This window comes from Anopheles stephensi, chromosome X (assembly GCF_013141755.1).
Source record: "Anopheles stephensi strain Indian chromosome X, UCI_ANSTEP_V1.0, whole genome shotgun sequence".
In the NCBI taxonomy this organism is placed as follows: Eukaryota; Metazoa; Arthropoda; class Insecta; order Diptera; family Culicidae; genus Anopheles; species Anopheles stephensi.
Genome location: NC_050201.1, coordinates 8,968,601 through 8,986,693, shown reverse-complemented (window position 1 = coordinate 8,986,693; position 18,093 = coordinate 8,968,601). Strand labels below are relative to the sequence as shown.

General features: G+C 45.4%; 1 protein-coding gene across 4 annotated transcripts; it reads left to right on the top strand.

The window, feature by feature from the left end:
- Positions 1-3,845: 3,845 nt before the first annotated feature.
- LOC118504721 (acetylcholinesterase) lies at positions 3,846-15,884 on the top strand. Of its 4 annotated transcripts, none has more exons than XM_036039866.1 (11): positions 3,846-3,866; positions 7,455-8,016; positions 8,079-8,223; positions 8,279-8,516; positions 8,583-8,866; positions 8,935-9,142; positions 9,218-9,360; positions 9,445-9,597; positions 9,671-9,834; positions 9,923-10,098; positions 10,204-15,884. In XM_036039866.1, the coding sequence occupies exons 2-11, from the start codon at positions 7,721-7,723 to the stop codon at positions 10,329-10,331; spliced, it is 1,935 nt and encodes a 644-aa protein (XP_035895759.1). In that variant the 5' UTR covers positions 3,846-3,866; positions 7,455-7,720; the 3' UTR covers positions 10,332-15,884. The 4 variants fall into 4 exon arrangements, with proteins under 4 accessions (XP_035895759.1, XP_035895594.1, XP_035895688.1 ...); XM_036039701.1 differs by having other exon boundaries at positions 3,862-3,986; XM_036039795.1 differs by lacking the exon at positions 3,846-3,866 and adding an exon at positions 3,874-3,935.
- Positions 15,885-18,093: the final 2,209 nt, after the last annotated feature.

The following is an 18,093-nucleotide window of genomic DNA, read 5'->3' as shown; positions in this document are numbered from 1 at the left end:
ACGATCATTAATACAACATTGCGTTCCCGATGGCAAATCCAGCAGTTTCCAAATGCTTACTTTTCTTACGACTACTGTACATCTTTTCGCGATGCCGGCTGTCGTTATGCGAACAGTCGATTTTTATATTATTATACAATAAATCCTCAATAATATGGTGATGCTCTACTAAGTTTTAAAATACCAAAAGGCCAATTAAAATTAAAAACCGGTACGAAAAAGCCCCCCTACAAGGACGTTTGACCCACACAGCTGACGGTTCACTTAATTAGAGGTTCTGTTAGTCACAGGCACGAGGTAACACGGGAAGGACTTGGAATTTGAAGTGTGGTGTAGGTGTTGGCCGGATATTGATACATTTTTCATTACACTTGCTGTGAGTTGCTGCAATAATTGTAAAATAATTACATGTACATGCGTACGATATTCATGTAAAAGCTATGCCCAAGGACAGTAGTAGTGTGCGCAAAAACTATGTTAGAAATGCTTCAAGGACGAATGTATTCATTTATGTAACACATATATAGGTGCAAGGCTTCCTAAGTGTAAAGATTCTAAGCAATATCTCAAAAACTTATTACAGCTTTCTTCTTCTTTTCTTCGGCACTTACTCACCCTCGGAAAGTCTCTCGTCGTGCCATTGGCAGGTACCTTCTGTAACTTGATTTTACCCATAGCGGAAGACAGGCAGTCCTGCGTACGGGGGAGAGGCGAGTTCTGGATGGGATTTGAACGCCGGTCCTGCCGTGTGAAGAACCGGCGCTGCTATTGCTTCGGCTATCGGATCGGCCCAAACACCTTAACATCAATGGAGCTTATTAAATACTGGCAACCTGACAATGGCTGAATAAGCCAGTTTCTGGTTGGTTTCCTATGTAGCAGCAGGATCTTACCTAACGATCTAGCCAGTGGCAGAAATATTCGAGTTGGCGATAAACGAGACGACTACCATAAGAATGTTTAGTATTAGTGCTCTAATGTGCCTTTCAGAATATGGATAATGAGAGAATGCTTCTCAAAGGTTTTTAGGAAGGAATGCTCATACATAGAGCTGCGAATTAGCCTCGCCAGGCTCCAGAGTGAACTGGGCATGGTATCATAATGGCACTGGACTGGATCCAGCCCAGGATAAAGTCTTTACAGGTCACCCACAGGGAACAGGGAAGCCGGTCGTGGGACTGATATGGATTGATGGCGTTGATGTGTCCACAAGAAACGCCCCGGGATATTGGACTGGTAGACGAGGGCTTAAAATACCGTGAACAGTATCGACGCAACAGGTCACAAGCCGTGAAACGATTGTAGTCATCTGATACGTAAGTTGCTTCTTCGTGACGTTTTAAGACCTCTTAGATTATATCTGTCATTTCTGGTTTACTTACTAGGCTTATAGGTATTAGGTATCACGGAGTTGGATAGTCACTACGGCGGGATGGGATTTGATCGTCGGTTTTGCCGTGTCACCTCTACAACCTGCCCACCCCGATAAGAGAAGGTAAGTTACTAGAATTAGAATAATCTCTTGCCCATACTCAACCAAAACGCGGTATATAACACAGTTCAGTCGGATCACTGATCTTGGCGAATGTTCTGCTTGAGGCGAAAAGATGTCAAAATCGAGCTTACATTCCAATATTGCAACGAACAAACCTAAAGCTAGCATGTTTTCCTGGTCTTTCCTTGCGGGGGAGATGGGAGCTGAGTGTCAAGACTAACTATCCTTGTTCGGTCTACCGTTTATGACTTCCTTGACTTAGAGTATCCGCCGGTGCATCGTCAGCCCTTGCTCAGGGGAGACGAATAGCCGTTCCTGCCGAACGATTATCTACTCCGTTACCGGTTCTGCCACCGAAATAAAGACTTCAGGAAAATGAAGTGAAGGGGGGGTTATTATCCGCTCTCTCCAATTCTGTGGCTTCGTGGATGACATCGACATCATCGGCGGGACATCAGCGGCGGCGTGCGAGGCGTGCAACCGGACGAAAACGCGTGACCGATAGGATTGGATTGAGGGTCAAAGCGGTGAAGACAAATAACCTACTTGCTGGAGGCTCTAACTGTGATAGAGCACGACTCGGAAGCAGTGTGTTGGTTGATGGCGACGATCTTGAGAGGTAGTAGAGGAGTGTTGCTCTACTGTAGTGTTGTGTCACGAACATCGTAACTTCGAACAACAACGTAAGTAGGAGAATCGTGACTACACTGACTCCTGAGATGCCGAAGACTCCTATAACGCACGAAATGCGCCATATATCGCACACTGATACGGCCGGTAGTCCTCTATGGGCACGCGTTCTATGCCTAAGTCTATGAGACTATGCGGGCGGAGGACACCAATCTTTTGCTTGTGGAGAAGGAGAATGAACAACGAGCTAGCTGAGCTGTTTGGCGATGCAGACATCCTGACGGTTTCGAAAGCCGGAAGGATACGCTGGTTAGGGCATGTGATGAGGATGCTCTCTGGTGTTCTCCAGCAACCCGAGAAGCACAGAGAGCTCGTTGGCTAGATCAAGTAGAGTCAGTCCTGAGGGAGTTCGGATGCAGCCTTCGACCGTGTTTCCTGGAAACGAATTCGATACCAGGGCATGTCTTTAAGACGTGCTCCAAAATCATTACTCATTAATCATTCTCATGAGTCTTTGGTTATTACTTGCGGCAGGCCAAGCACTCCGTTGTACCGAAGGACGTTGTACGAAAGCAGTACTGAAGTCCTACGACGACTTCATTCCTGTCAACTTTAGCATTCAGCTCCAGTCTTCTTTAACTTTAACTGTACCTCAGCACCCCCCCCTCCCCCCCCCCCCCCCCCCCCCCCCCAACGCAGTACGCGTACACAGCAGTAGTAGCATTCATCTCATCTCATGCTGCCTGACCCTTTCTCGGTGGTCTCTGGTGGGTCACCATGTATACCGATGTGTGTCACCGAGCAAACAGAATGTGCGGAAACGCAGTCCGTGTGTGTGTGTGTGTGTTTCCACCACTTCCGATTTACTTCGTTGTACCTCCATAAACTATACCCGACTGCCTATCTGCCGCTACCGGGTACCCCTAATCATAATAATTACTCCTACTGTTTAAGCTTATTAGGATGACGCGACTGTTGCTGGCGGCGTTTCCAGAACGATTGTCCCAATTGGTTTGTCTGGCTACGGTCCGCTGCTTAATACAGGGTCCAGGCAATCAATTTACAACCAACCAATGCCGTACGCATGCATGCTGGTATGCTACAGATACACACAACGGCCACGCACTCGGCGAGGTTGCTGAATTGTGTGGTGCGCGCGCGCCCCTCCGTTTTGCTGTTGTTGTTGCTGGTGGTTCTGTACGGTACGCCGATATCAGTCCAGGACTTGGGCCCCGAAATCCAATGCACCGCACACTTTGGATCATCTTTCTCGCTCGCACTCTCGGTACGGCACTGCTGCCAATGCCCCTAACACGGAGGATAGCTAGTGGCTGCTGTACAGCGACTGATGCTGGTGTTGTCTCCGACCACCACATCCTCCACTACGCTAACGTGGCTCGGTTCGGCGGTACGGTAGAGCCAAGGGAACCGGGGACCAGTTGCAGCGCACGCTGTGTGAAGCTCCGGAGCGGTAGTAGTGCGCTCAGGGTTTATTAACTCCTCCGCGGCACTCAATCCGACAGCACACACTCTGCGTGCTGCGTGCGAGAGTGAGCGAAACAGAGCGCGCCTTACAAACAGGACTGCGTGCTGCGATCGATTCCGGCACCCGAAGGGTGACCGTCTCGGCTAGGCGAGTCGTGCGCGCGTGTGAGAGCAGTACGGCACGAGTGCCGACCGAACGGCTGTAGCAGCTTGGCCGTACGCTGATAACTAGGCGCAACTGCTCAGGACCTGCCGCGTACGTGTCAGTTTCAGTTGAGCAGTGGAAAGATTAACATTTTGATACACACACCGTTTTTCGTTCCGTGTTTGTGTTCCGATAAGGCTTTGCATAATTCAATCTTCTTACCTACTACTGGTCAGCAACATACACACACACACACCCGTTTTTTACTCTCAATAAGGCGCCATCGGTTGAGGCGGTGAATCGGTTGTGTTATTTCGTTACTGGTACCTACTCATCTTCCCTCCCCGGATGCTCCAGCTGGTTGGTACCAAACATCCACTGTGCGATATGATACGTGTATACAGCAAACGAGCAGGTTCCCGTGTGCAGTAGTAGTGTAGCAGTTCCGTGGTGTACCCCAGGACTCGTCAAAACATTCATCAAGAGTTTGTTTGATCGCGGCGAAAGTGTTTTTCGGTCAATCATTTTTGCTGATGCCTAGCTCATCTGTGTGTGTGTGTGTGTTGTGTGTGAGCCTTGAACTGGCTTGGCGGTAGAAAACGGTCCAGGTGTTGTTCAATGTTTTATTCAACACGGTCGCATGTGTGCGCCATACAATCAACCTGGCGAATATTAAGATTGACGGGTGGCCTGTACAACGCAACACCCGAAAGTGTCCATCGACCCTTCGTCATACATACACACACACAGAGAGAGAGATGGGTCTAGGCGTCTGGTGGGCTCGTCTTGTTTGCAAATGGGGCAGGCAGTGTGCAGGCAACTAGACGACATATTCCCCACCCACACTCTCGATAAATGTTCTCTCCGCTCACTGCGTACCTTCCGGGTATATAGGAGGGCGCGAACTCCCCAGAAGTAGCTTGTAGTAAGGGGGGTGGGCGAGGTGCGGGAGGTGCGCGCGGTACCAGTCGTAGTATTCTGAAACCTCCCGCCCGCCGTTAGCAACGCGTTGCCAGCTAGTCGTAGTAATAGTAACAGTAGTAGCAACACTCAAACGCTCAAAGGTGTGCGAAACAGTTCTACAGACAGACAGCTCCATTCCCAACACTAGCTGCAGAGCGTTTAGTGTTCCAGCACTTCTTGGAATCGGGTGTATCCTTGGGATTCGTGTCCTGGATTCCGCCGGCCAGGTTCAACCACGCTAATTTTGGGGCGACAAATGCTTCGGCAGTACAGAAACGGCAGAGGTCCTCCAAATTCGCCGATACATCGATATACGGATTGGTGGGAAATTCTGGGGAGTGGGAGGTGTGGGTGGGAGGTGATAGGTGGGTGGGAGTTCGAGAAAAATCAATACCGCTCCTGTGGCACGCTTTTCACCTGTTTGCCAAATGGTGGTGACGGTGGCGGCGGCTGACGGATTTTCGAAGGCATTTTCGCACTCATTTCATTTTTCGTTGTGGTGGTTCACCTAGAGTAGCCTGGGGAGGGGGTGGTGGGGAAAGGGTAGCAGAAAAATCAATTGAATTGTCACTGTATTTATCGAATTAGTTGGCCGTGTGCAGCCGCCTGGCATCTCCCGCAGCTCGGTACGCTCAAGGTCAAAGACAGCTGGCAGGGGTTGCTTCCTTTGCCTGCTGCTGCTGCGTATCTGTACGCGCGCGTGGGCGTTTGTGTTTGTTGGTTTTGAGCTGGTCTTGTAGTAAAAGCAGCCCAAGTTCCAGTAGCATGAGAGTGGAGGTGTATGCATGAGTGGTACAGTGGGCTCTTCTTAGTGGGAAAGGACGCAATGATTGTATAACGTAATACGATGAAGCGTATATATATATATGTGTGTAGAAGGATTGAGGGGGTGAACGATGGGAAATTTGAAGTGGGGGGGTATTTCATAGTACTACTACACAGGTAGTATTGCAGGGAGATGTGTGTGTGTGTGTGTGTGTGTGTGTGTGTGTGGCTCACACAACCCATCCACATCGCCCGCACTCCTCGGTATCACCGGATCCAACAGTGGTGCTGAAGTTTGTTACGTGAAGGTTTGTGTTATACACACCGCTCGCCACACAACCCGCTCGGCGTATACATCTAAATTAAACATGACGGATTTTTGTTGTTGTTGTTGTTGCTCTGTTGCACCGTTGAAATCAATAAATTACATAATGCTGTTTTCCCCCTGTTTGCCGTGCTCCAATTGTTTCCCGGAGCGCGATTGCCTGGACGCACGAAGGACGGACCAGTAGGCAATCACATGTTCTGCACCGCCGATGTGCAGTACTGCCGGAGGTGCATATGGGAGATTGGTTGTCTTATTTGCAGCTGCTGCTGCTGCTGCTGCGTAGCCGATAGACGACGCTGACGTCCCACTATATATGTGCCCCATTCCCCCCCCCCCCCCCCCTGGACCTGGACCTAGTTTTACGTGGAGGCAAAGGCAAAAAAGAAGCAACGCTGATAGGAAAACTCGGCATGCTCGGTGATCGATAGCTCCTGCGGACGGGCGAATTGGGACTATGTGGGACAGGCAGTGCACAATTGCACAAGGATTAACATGAAGGTCAAATATGTACATAATTTAAATCATTCTCAATGTCGTACCGGGACAGGGTCCCCGGTATAATGCCATATGGATCCATTGCCACATCGACCTGAGAAGGAATGGGTGGGTGGGTGTGTGTGTGCGGTTTGCGTAGCAAAAACTAGCCCTGGAAAACTATCCTAGAAGCGATGTGAGGTGGGTGCAGGAATCCTGGGCACTGGGGAGGAAGTATGCTTGAGGGAAGAAGAGGAAGGCACGATAATAATGATAGCTTACAGCTTATTGTTTGCTGAGCGACCGTGAAAAGAAGAGGAAGAGCAAGAGTTCTGTACCTCTCCACAACACTGCTCCTACTTCTCCTACTCCCTAAACAGATTATAGGAAAATGGGCGAATAGTGATGGAGACTTCATTTTTTGTGTAGCTTTGCACAACTGTTGAGAAGCTTGGGTGTCGAGTCCTTCATACGGATATTCGAAGGATCTATAGTTTCTTCTTCTTCTTCTGTGGCACTACAACCTCGAGAGGTCTCGGACTACCATTTCTGGCTTTCTGTGACTTAATTTTACCCGTAGAAAAGTAGTCAGCCTTTCGTACGGGGAGGCCGTCTGGATGGGATTTGACCCCGGCCCTGCCGTGTGCAGACCGGCGCCGCTGTCGCCTCGGCCACCGGACCGCCCCGGATCTATAGTTTAGTAGACAATAAAGTCCAGATATAGCCCACAAACGAGTTCTCGAGAATTCTCGAGCTCCCAGCATACTCTCATAGCCCGTACAGCATATCAGGACGTATTCCGGAGCCGTTTGGTTTATGATGTTGTTTTTATGTAATATATGAAGCCCGCGATGTCAACGTGCCCTCAGCGACGGTTGAGGCTTGCGCAGACGGTTCCTGCGTACCATATCTCCAGCATATGATTTCAATTTACGATACTACTACTGCACAGGGCTTGACATGTGATGTGCGCCTTGCCAACTGATAACGCTGTGTCGATTTGCATTATCTGCTGCTGCAAAAAAAAAGAAGCAAAACATCATTAGCAGCTGCTGCTGTATCAGCTTCTAGAGCTAGAACGGCTAGTCTCCCAATGTCCGGTGCCGACTTCGCGTTATATAGGGGACGCAATAAAACAAATTTGCTCTCAATACGTTCCACCATTACAGCACACGGCACGGTAGAGCGCGTTGCTGAGAACGGACACGGTGATACTACCCAAGTCAGGAGGGCAATGATGTGAGATGTGAGTGGTGCACGGTAGTAAACGAAGGCCCAGAAGACCAACCAGCCAGCAGCATTCAAAGTGTGTTAACGCGTTCGGACGCACGGCCCCCCCCACCCGGTGCCTGCTACTCGTGTACTCGTGAACCGAAACCCATCTATCAAACGGACGAAACCGTGCGGCCTGTCGCGGCCTCCTACATCCAACACCATGTTTGTGAACCAGCGTACCCGCCGACCATACATGAGCGTGTTTGTGCTGGTGCTGGGAGCGGCTGTGATATGTCCCGCGTACGGTATCATCGATCGGCTGGTGGTGCAAACCAGCAGCGGCCCGATACGGGGCCGCTCGACCATGGTGCAGGGGCGCGAGGTGCACGTGTTTAACGGTGTCCCGTTCGCGAAACCGCCGGTGGATAGCTTACGGTTTAAGAAGCCTGTCCCAGCGGAACCATGGCACGGGGTGCTGGATGCAACCCGACTACCTCCATCATGCATACAGGAACGGTGAGTCTGAGGCTCCGACTGTTTGGCCAGTCACTAACAATGGCCGCCGTATTTGCTTCTAGATATGAGTATTTCCCTGGCTTCGCTGGCGAAGAGATGTGGAACCCTAACACGAACGTATCGGAGGACTGTCTGTATCTGAACATATGGGTGCCAACGAAAACGCGCCTACGTCATGGTAGAGGTCTTAACTTTGGCAGCAACGATGTAAGTCCGACGTTTAGACTGAGCTATGCTAACACTGACGCCGGCCATTTTGCAGTATTTCCAGGACGATGACGATTTTCAGCGCCAGCATCAGTCCAAGGGTGGGCTGGCAATGCTTGTTTGGATCTATGGCGGTGGTTTCATGAGCGGCACCTCGACGCTCGACATCTACAACGCCGAAATACTGGCCGCGGTAGGAAATGTGATCGTCGCGTCGATGCAGTACCGTGTCGGTGCGTTTGGCTTTCTGTACCTCGCGCCGTACATTAACGGCTACGAGGAAGATGCACCAGGTATGGGCTTTTTCTTTCGAACCGTCCGTACGGCCGCTCACTACTAATTGCACGCTCTTGCTGCAGGTAACATGGGCATGTGGGATCAAGCGCTCGCCATACGGTGGCTGAAGGAAAATGCGAAAGCGTTCGGCGGTGATCCGGATCTGATTACGCTGTTCGGTGAGTCGGCCGGTGGCAGCTCGGTCAGCCTGCATCTGCTGTCTCCGGTAACGCGCGGACTGTCGAAACGGGGCATCCTGCAGTCGGGCACACTGAACGCACCGTGGAGCCATATGACCGCGGAGAAGGCGCTCCAGATCGCGGAAGGGCTGATCGATGATTGCAACTGTAATCTGACAATGCTTAAGGTACGTTCAAAGCCGTTGGGAAGGTTTGCCAGTACGGTGTTGTACGGTACACGCGTTCAATCTTGCAGGAATCGCCGAGCACGGTGATGCAGTGCATGCGAAACGTGGACGCAAAAACCATCTCGGTCCAGCAGTGGAACTCCTACTCGGGCATATTGGGCTTCCCGTCCGCACCGACCATTGACGGTGTGTTTATGACCGCCGATCCGATGACGATGTTGCGTGAAGCCAATTTGGAAGGAATTGATATACTCGTCGGTAGCAACCGGGACGAAGGTAAGGCTGGCGACGGTACTAGGACGCAGTTTCCGGTTCACATCTCATGATTTTTTTTCTTCTTCTTGGTTGCAGGAACATATTTTCTGTTGTACGATTTTATTGACTATTTTGAAAAGGATGCGGCAACCTCATTGCCGAGAGATAAGTTTTTGGAAATTATGAACACCATCTTCAACAAAGCATCCGAGCCGGAACGTGAGGCTATTATCTTCCAGGTACGGACAGGACGATCTGGGGGGCCCCCCCCTGGCCGAATGGCACGTGGGTAATCGTGTAATCTCTTGCTTCGTAATTTGCAGTACACGGGCTGGGAAAGTGGTAACGATGGGTATCAGAATCAGCATCAGGTTGGCCGTGCGGTTGGCGATCACTTCTTCATCTGTCCAACGAACGAGTTTGCCCTCGGGCTGACGGAGCGTGGTGCCTCGGTGCACTATTACTACTTTACACATGTGAGTCTAGGCGGGGCGTTTGTATGACCCCGGCTTCGAGGCTAATGAGGAATGTTTGCCCCGGTTTTTGTAGCGTACCAGCACATCGCTTTGGGGTGAATGGATGGGCGTACTGCATGGCGATGAGGTCGAGTATATATTCGGCCAACCGATGAATGCCTCGCTGCAGTACCGCCAGCGGGAGCGGGATTTGAGCAGACGCATGGTGCTATCTGTTAGTGAATTTGCACGGACCGGGTAAGTATTAGGAGGGTGTCCCCACGGACGCTTCGGACATCGTCAAAGTCGGCTGACTGTGTTTTGATTTGTATCGGGTCCCATCTAGCAATCCTGCCCTGGAAGGTGAACATTGGCCGCTGTACACTCGAGAGAATCCCATCTTTTTCATCTTCAACGCCGAAGGTGAGGATGATCTGCGGGGCGAAAAGTATGGCCGTGGACCGATGGCAACGTCGTGCGCGTTTTGGAACGACTTTCTACCGAGACTACGTGCTTGGTCAGGTATGTAGAGCGATGCGAGTGCTGGTAACGGCGCGTCGTACACTAAACAGCCCCCCGTTCCCCCATCCTAACCACACATGCCGTTCCATTACTTCGCATTCGCAGTACCGTCGAAAAGTCCTTGCAACCTGCTCGAGCAAATGTCGATAGCCAGCGTGTCCAGTACCATGCCTATCGTTGTGATGGTGGTGTTGGTGTTGATTCCGCTGTGTGCGGTGGTGGTGGGCAATTAAATGGTTGAAACACGGGCGTTCATGCACTAGTTCATAGGCACCCCGGCCCGCCCCACGGTGATGGATTGCTAATCTACTCATGCTTACGTAGGGATGTATACATCCGATCGTGTACTAAAGCATCGTTGGTTTTTCACGGATGGTGTATTATCGAATTTCAAGGAGCTTTTCTGGTGAAGCGCAGGCGCTTTTCATCATCGTCCACATCGCGATTGGGGATGCGGAACGTTTTTTTTTTCATATATTTTTTGTTTTTGTACACGAAAAACTAAAAACATATCAAATACCAAAAACCAAACCAAAGGCGAAACCAACACACACACACACAACAGACGAAGATACGAAGTAGTGGTAAACGAGGAAGGAAGAAAAGAAGACACACACACACAAGCAACATCGCCACAGTTACGTTACCAAAGGACTGGATCCTGTGATCTTTCTCTTGAGGTATATGTTATAATGGTGCCCTAACAAAAAAGAAGCAAAAACCTCTGTCACAAATACATATCACGTGCTTGAAGACTTATGAAATATTGCTGTGTAGCTATATATTAGTGAATAATGTGAAACCAAATACTAATAAGTGTACATTTGTAAGCCGCCGTCGTGTGTGTGTGTGCGCGCGATGGTTACAGTGAAGTTTTAAAGACGGTTAAAGTTAAGCGAGCACTGCAAAAGCACTGTAGATTGCAACCAGCCGCCCACCTCCCCCCCCCCTCCACATTTTTGTCTGTTTTTAAAATCTACCGTACCGCCTCTCTCACACGTGATAATATGAGTTGTACTGCTTAGTGTGGTTTCGGTTACAGCAAACAAAAAGTAGAAGAAAAGTCTTGTTATCTAAGCGCCCATTTTAGATGTTACCTTAGATATTACGGCCACGATAGGTACGAATGATATCATTTCGGGAGGGCTTGTTTCAGAAGGAAGGAAGCAGCAAAAAAAAAAAAAAACCAATTGCATATACTATGGGAAACCAAAGAAGCGCAACGCAGTAATGTAACGCGCTTCATCTGTTTTAGATGCTCAGAAAAAGCAACAACCAACAAACAAACCCTCCCCCTACTATTTAATATAAATATGAAACACAAAAAAACAAACAAAACCAAAACATATCATTGCTACAAAAGCACACAAGGAAACGGCAAACCCAGCTGGATAAACTTAGATATTAATATACATTATTATGTAACAAAAAAAACCCCAACACCCAGCCCCGGTGGAAAACGAAACGAGTGGTGTGTAGTGGGCAAACAAAATAGTGTTGTAAGGAAATCTAACCTTTGTAAGCAAAGCTTTTTATGAGAATTGTAAAATCACTTTTGAAACTACCAAAACACAACACAAGAAGAGTAGAGAAACGGAGGGGGGGAAAAAAAACAAAGAAAATATGTGTATGGCGATATTTGTTAGTATTGCTGCTGCTGTTAGTAAGCGTATATATATATACATACATACATATATATTTGGTTGGGTTTATAATACTAACGGTCAAAATATACGCGATGCGGTCTTATGATCAAAACAAAAAAAAAACAAATTCATCATGTATGTGATTCATATCGTGTTTAGCAGATTGATGGTAGTGAATGCAGGATCGAGCAAAAGCAAAAAAAAGCCCACCCACACACACACACACACACACACCAGTACTCTAGTGCGTAGAGCATGCAGTTTTCAAACACTAAAAGATAAAACGGGGAAAAAAGCACGATTGGAACAGGGACGGGGTGAGTCTCGGGGGATGAAACAAGTGTCTACATGTTTAGCACAAAGGGCAATGTTCGATATCTATCGTTACAAGTCTCGGTAAGCCAGCAGCAAAGCTAGGCATGACCGTAAGAGACCGTTAAGCCAGGAAAACTATGAGAAGAAGACGTAGAGTGTTTTGTTATGCTCGCATTTTGTTTTAAACATGTAGGCACTTGTTTTATACAAGAGAGCGAGAGAGAGAGATGATTTAAAAAAAATTAAACGAAACACAGCATACTTATACTGCGAAGAACACAGAAGAGAAAAGGAACAACAAATGCAACACACACACACACAAAAACATATCAGGTGCTTTAGTCGTTATCATAATTATAAAGGCCAGAATGAAGACGTCAAGCATAGTAATCAGCACCAACTCACGGATTGGTTTTTTTTTATTTAAACATGACACATGTAGAAACTAAACCAAAAGTAACGCTTTTTAAACAAAAACAAAAAAAAACCCTGAATACTGATGCCGCGAGAGCCGTTCGCTAGCCAGTTCTATTACCTCCGACTCCGGTTCGAAGTGTTCCGAGCGGCAAACAACCGCAAAGCAACTGTCATTTTGAATTGTTCAATTGATTCATTGATAAAGAGGCTCCAGTTTAATGAATCGATCTGATTAATACAAATGATAAGAGGTGAGGAGATAGCGTGCGCGTGGCATGCGAGTACATATTATTGTTTTTTTTTTTTAAATTTATTTTCAAACTAACTGCTGAGCCCTGCAACGTGAATGGCTCAGTGAATGGTTGTAGAAACTTTACACATACAACTATCCGTGCTAAGTTTACCACAAACGTATACAATAGGGGCACGCAGCACAGAAATGGCAGCCTGCTATAGGTGGTTGTAGGTGGTGTTTTGGGTAATTTGGTGATTAGCGGTAGTGAGACTACAGAGAGCAAAAAAAAAAAAAAAACAGTTAAAGGCACGAACGTAAACAATGCAAACCAACGCTTACTTGCAAACGTTATTAACGCTGTGCGCGTGTGTGGCACTAAACTACTGGTGGCCTAGCCGTTAGAGTAACAAAAACCAGCACAGCACATAGACCCTTGAGCTTATCCACGTGGTGACCTGAAACGCGTTGACAAGTGCACAGTGTGATGCAAACAACGCGAATGTGTGCAACAGTTTTGACAGGTATCTAGTATCTAGTGACAGTTTGTCCGATGACAACCCGTATTCCACAACCACTATTCGATTAGTATATTTTCTGTTAACATATTAAACCAATCTAAAGGGGGAACTACTGGCTAGTGTGAGGCAGTGACAACGTTAAACGGAATTAAGAATTGTACGCAAAAACACACACACACATACACCTCACATGTAACGTTTGTAGTAGAGGATCATATTAAGTAGCTGTTATACGTAGCTTATCTATGATAGTACACACACACACACACCCATAAATACAAAACAAACACACACACACAGACATGTGCGCAACTGACGAACACGAAGGTTTCGTTACACACACACACACGAAAGCTAACCACACATCGGAAGTAAATTGATCTGGCAAGGGTACGGCTCTTAGCGTTAGTGTATTGTGTAAGCATAGGAACACCATATTTGTGATTTGAAAAAAAAAAAACGGGGGTTTTCTTACCCATCTTTGCGTTACAGTGTTGGTTGAGGTTTTAGAAAAAAGAAAAAGAGTGTGTTGTCAATGTCAAAATGTCTCGTCTAGTTTCAATTCATGGAGACACTGGAGGTAGGGGATCTACGTATGGGCAACATTTTATACACCCACCCACAAATACACACTCACACCAATACACTAGGTATTCTTAATACAATCAGTTCCTTCAAGTGTTCTCGCTGAATCAGTGTAGACTGTAACGCCATAGTGAATTGAGTTCACAGTTCTACCATTTTCCCCGCACTACCAAACCAATCGATTGTCAATGGTTTTTTTTTTTCGGACGTTGTGAGCATTACGCATCTCTTTTTCTTTTACGATCCTATACTGTGGGTTAACATCCAAGTACGATGGTTGAACTGGAGTGGCAAAAGTTTCAGTATATTGTTTTAAAAAGATGGCGACACTTGCTTCTGGACCTAAGGTATACCGTAGCCTTGAGAAAATGGACTTGACCTGTCATTTCCTTGGCCCTTGGCTGGACTCGATGTCAATCCAATGTCAATGTGACAGATCTACCATTCTCGGCCGACCAGACCGTCTGTTTAGGTTATAATTTTGTGTGTTGTGATTGCACCTAATTTATCGCTTTTTTTTTAAGATCGTGCGAAAGGAGCGCAAAAAAAAATCGTTAGTATATGGGCGAATGGGCGACGCGAAAACTATGGAAGTAACAATTTTATCATCTTATTACAAAGGCCTTCTAGAGACAAAGAATTACAACCTATACAACTAAGCAACACGTTTTGTACAGTCAAACCTAGTACTGAGCGCTGCAGTATTATAAAGAAAACATTAGCGTAACTGTCTACTTTGTAGATACAAATGATTAGTAGTGTATTGTTACGGGAAGGTAGAAACTAACAAACAAAAACACACACACACAAAATGCTAGTAGAGTGGCTTTGCCAATAAGGTGAGAACGCCGTCATAACCCAATATGCAAAAATGCTAGGTCTATCTAGTGGAATGTAGTTGCTGGACATCAACACATATCATAGTGGAAGTGTGGAAGCCAAAATGGAGCTAGATGGAAAATATTTGCGCAATTTACTAAGAGCGCGTCCAGAACGAAACGGTAGGCAAACGAGCACGATAAGCACAGGAAATGTTGAGCGGAAAGGTTTGCTGTCTAGTAGGTAAAAAGCAGCCATTTTCAACTCTTCACTCATTTTTTTATAAATAGATTTGTTTGCTTCCCCCAATGTCATCTATTCATTATCTATTCAATTTTTTTTGGTATGTTTCTTTGAGTGAACCCTAAAACCCTAACGTGCATTTTTGTTGTACCAAGAAAGACTGAATTTGGACTTGTATTTGCAACCGATACGTATTATTAAACCAGGGCCTAGACAAGCGAGCTCTTGGCTTAAGTATTAGCTTTTGGTTTAATGTTTTAAAACATTGCCGGTAGAATCAGTTTAGGTAGTATGCTCTATTTTCCTTTTTCGGGGTCTAGTTAGAAAAAAAAAACTTTGAACTTCAAACTTTAAGACCACATACCTATTTAAATGCGCTACTACTGCGCATCTCCCACAATTCTATTAATTGACGGGAGATTTACAAAAAGGAAGCAAAACAAAAACGCTGTGAATTGCAACTAAAGGTCAAGAAAAACGCAAAGGTTTGACGTGTTACTGATTACTTTTCAGTAGCCGACCTGTCACCTGGGACTCCAAAAAAAAAAAAAAAGAGTTTACTTAACACTATAGAACCTTTAACAGCACCCACAGCAAGCGTACAGAAGGCCATATTTTGTTCTGTATAAACTCGTAATCATTTTTCCTTTAAAATTGGATTCGTACCGTGTCCTTTGTTTGTTTTATTAAGTACAAAATGTATGCATTTTACACTGCAGACACTAACGCCACCTGGTGGTAAATGGCAGGCAGCAGAAATAGAGAAGAAAGAGAGAGAGAGAGAGAGAGGGAGAGAGAGAGAGAGAGCGGGGCTCCAATGACAATAAGAATAAGCAAATCGTTCTGGGTTTTAATTTTAATTTTTCCGTGTTTGAAAGTATTTTTAACCTCCTGTCAAATTAAAAGCCACCCGAAAAACCAGATGGTTGCGCTGATTGCTTGTGTGTGTGTAGCGTGTGCATGATACTTTAGACTGGTGTGAACAAAAAAAAAAAACAAAACCTCTAGTAAATGTAAGAAACCATTAGGTACGGCATTCGGTTTTTGGCGGTTGCTTTCTACTATATTTTGAATGAAAAGAAAAAAACGATATACATTAACTTTAACACACCACTACAGCAAGAAAAAACAAAGTAAAAAAAACAGTCCGGCTATTGACGTACTAAGATTTATTAAGGGTAGACAATTAACAAACAAACAAACAAAAATAAGCTTTTTAAGTGACAAAACAAAACAAACAAAAACGAGCAACAACAACATATCATATATCTAGATTAGTGCCTGTCTGTGACGAAAAAAGAAAACCAAAACCGACTAGTACAGCTGATAGATAATAACATATTTACTCAACAAAAAACTAGCAGCAGTGGTATCTTTCAATGTCTAATTAAAGAAACTTAGTAACAAACACACAGAGACACACGAATGTAGTAGTAATACTGTAGGTGGCGGGGAAAGCGCAAAATATGATTTCGTGTAACTTTTCACTATTTTAATCGAACAGCGTAATGTTAAAAAAACAAACAGTAGTAGCCCCTTTTAATGGCTTAGTATCAAAATGGAGCAGGCTTAAGAGAATTTTCCGAAGCGGAAAAGAAGAAGAAGAAGAAAACACAAAACGAACGACATAATTTTGAAATACTTTTTTGGCCATTTTTTTTCCAAACCAAATACTATAGTGGTGTTGCGTACGAGGTACGAACGGTGCCGTACCGTACAAGGAACAGCTGTCTGTCTGTGGCAGATGGGCATCATGCGTCAACGAAGATATTAGTAATATAGTAGCAGTAGTCGTGTTCGGAACGGTTTGGAGAGTTTAAAAAAAATGAAACCCCTTTTAAAGCAAAGCTAAAAGTCAAGTACGATAAAAACAGAAAAATATTATCCAGACAGAATTATCGAACTAATGTTCTCTAAATAAAAGCAAAAGCCAGAAAATACTAAAAGCGAAAAGAGGATAGAAACGAACCACATTTTATAAATGTAAACGGAATAACAATTTAAAAAAAACACACACACACAGATATGATATTAACTAACACGTCTAGTGTGAAGAATTAAGAGGCAAGCTTCCTCCTAACTTAACCGGGAACGGATGAGTGTCTCGCGCTTTGAACACACTCCCTTATGAAATTTTGTACTAATTGCGTGAAATCGAAAAAAGAAAACACACACTCACACAAATATATATATATACAACAAGAAAAACAAACAAACAAACACAAATAAATATATTTAGTAGGGATATAAAGTAAAATTAATAAAACAAAAAAAAATCAGCTGGACTGAGCACACACGCCATCAAGTCGTCGAAACAAAAGAAGAACACTCACACTATGAAACAAAAAATTGCATATATACGTATACATATATACATATACAGATAAAGAGATAGAAATTGCATATTAGATTAGGTTGCTTTTTTAGATGCAAAAAAAAAACGTGCAACACAAAGTGGCATGTTGTATAATAAGCAAACAAACAAACAAGGAAGCTTTTGAACGCCTAGTCACAACGACATTTACATAGCAAACGCATATAGAACAAAGAAACAAAAAACAATCCAGCAACAAACTTTTAAACCCACCTTAGGCAACGCATCAGCTGATGAAGAGAGTGCGGTGGTAAGGGTGACTCAGAAGAGAAGAACGGATAGGGGGAGGGAGGGTAGGGTTTGTATTTTTATGGTATCACAGAAACACAGGAAATCATATATCTCGATATTTTTCATATATATATATACATATATCTACGTTCTCCCAAAAGGTGTATTTACGTGCGTAAATGAACGATTCATATATATATACTCTATACATATACATACAAAGGCGGAGGTAGAGCGGTGTGATTTGTGTGAGTTGTTGATTTTTTTGTTTTGTTATTAGGATTTGCTATTTACATACATTTTTTGTTCTCTGTCTCACAATAAGTAAAGTAGCTAAGAATTAATACACTCAGGAGTTAATCGGAGCCGAGCGGACGGAATTGGTGAAATTATATACTAAAACGGCATAATATATTTCAACACACTTGGTATGCTTGTCGGATGTCGGAATGAGCGCGCTTGGAGTGTTCCACAGTTCATGCAACAAGCGTCTCCATGTTCGGGACACGATGTGCGGCAGTCGATATTTAAGACAGCAATAAGACGTTCATTGGTCGAGCGGCCGTGGTGGTCGAGGCGACAGCGATGTCGGTCTTCACACGGCAGGCTCGG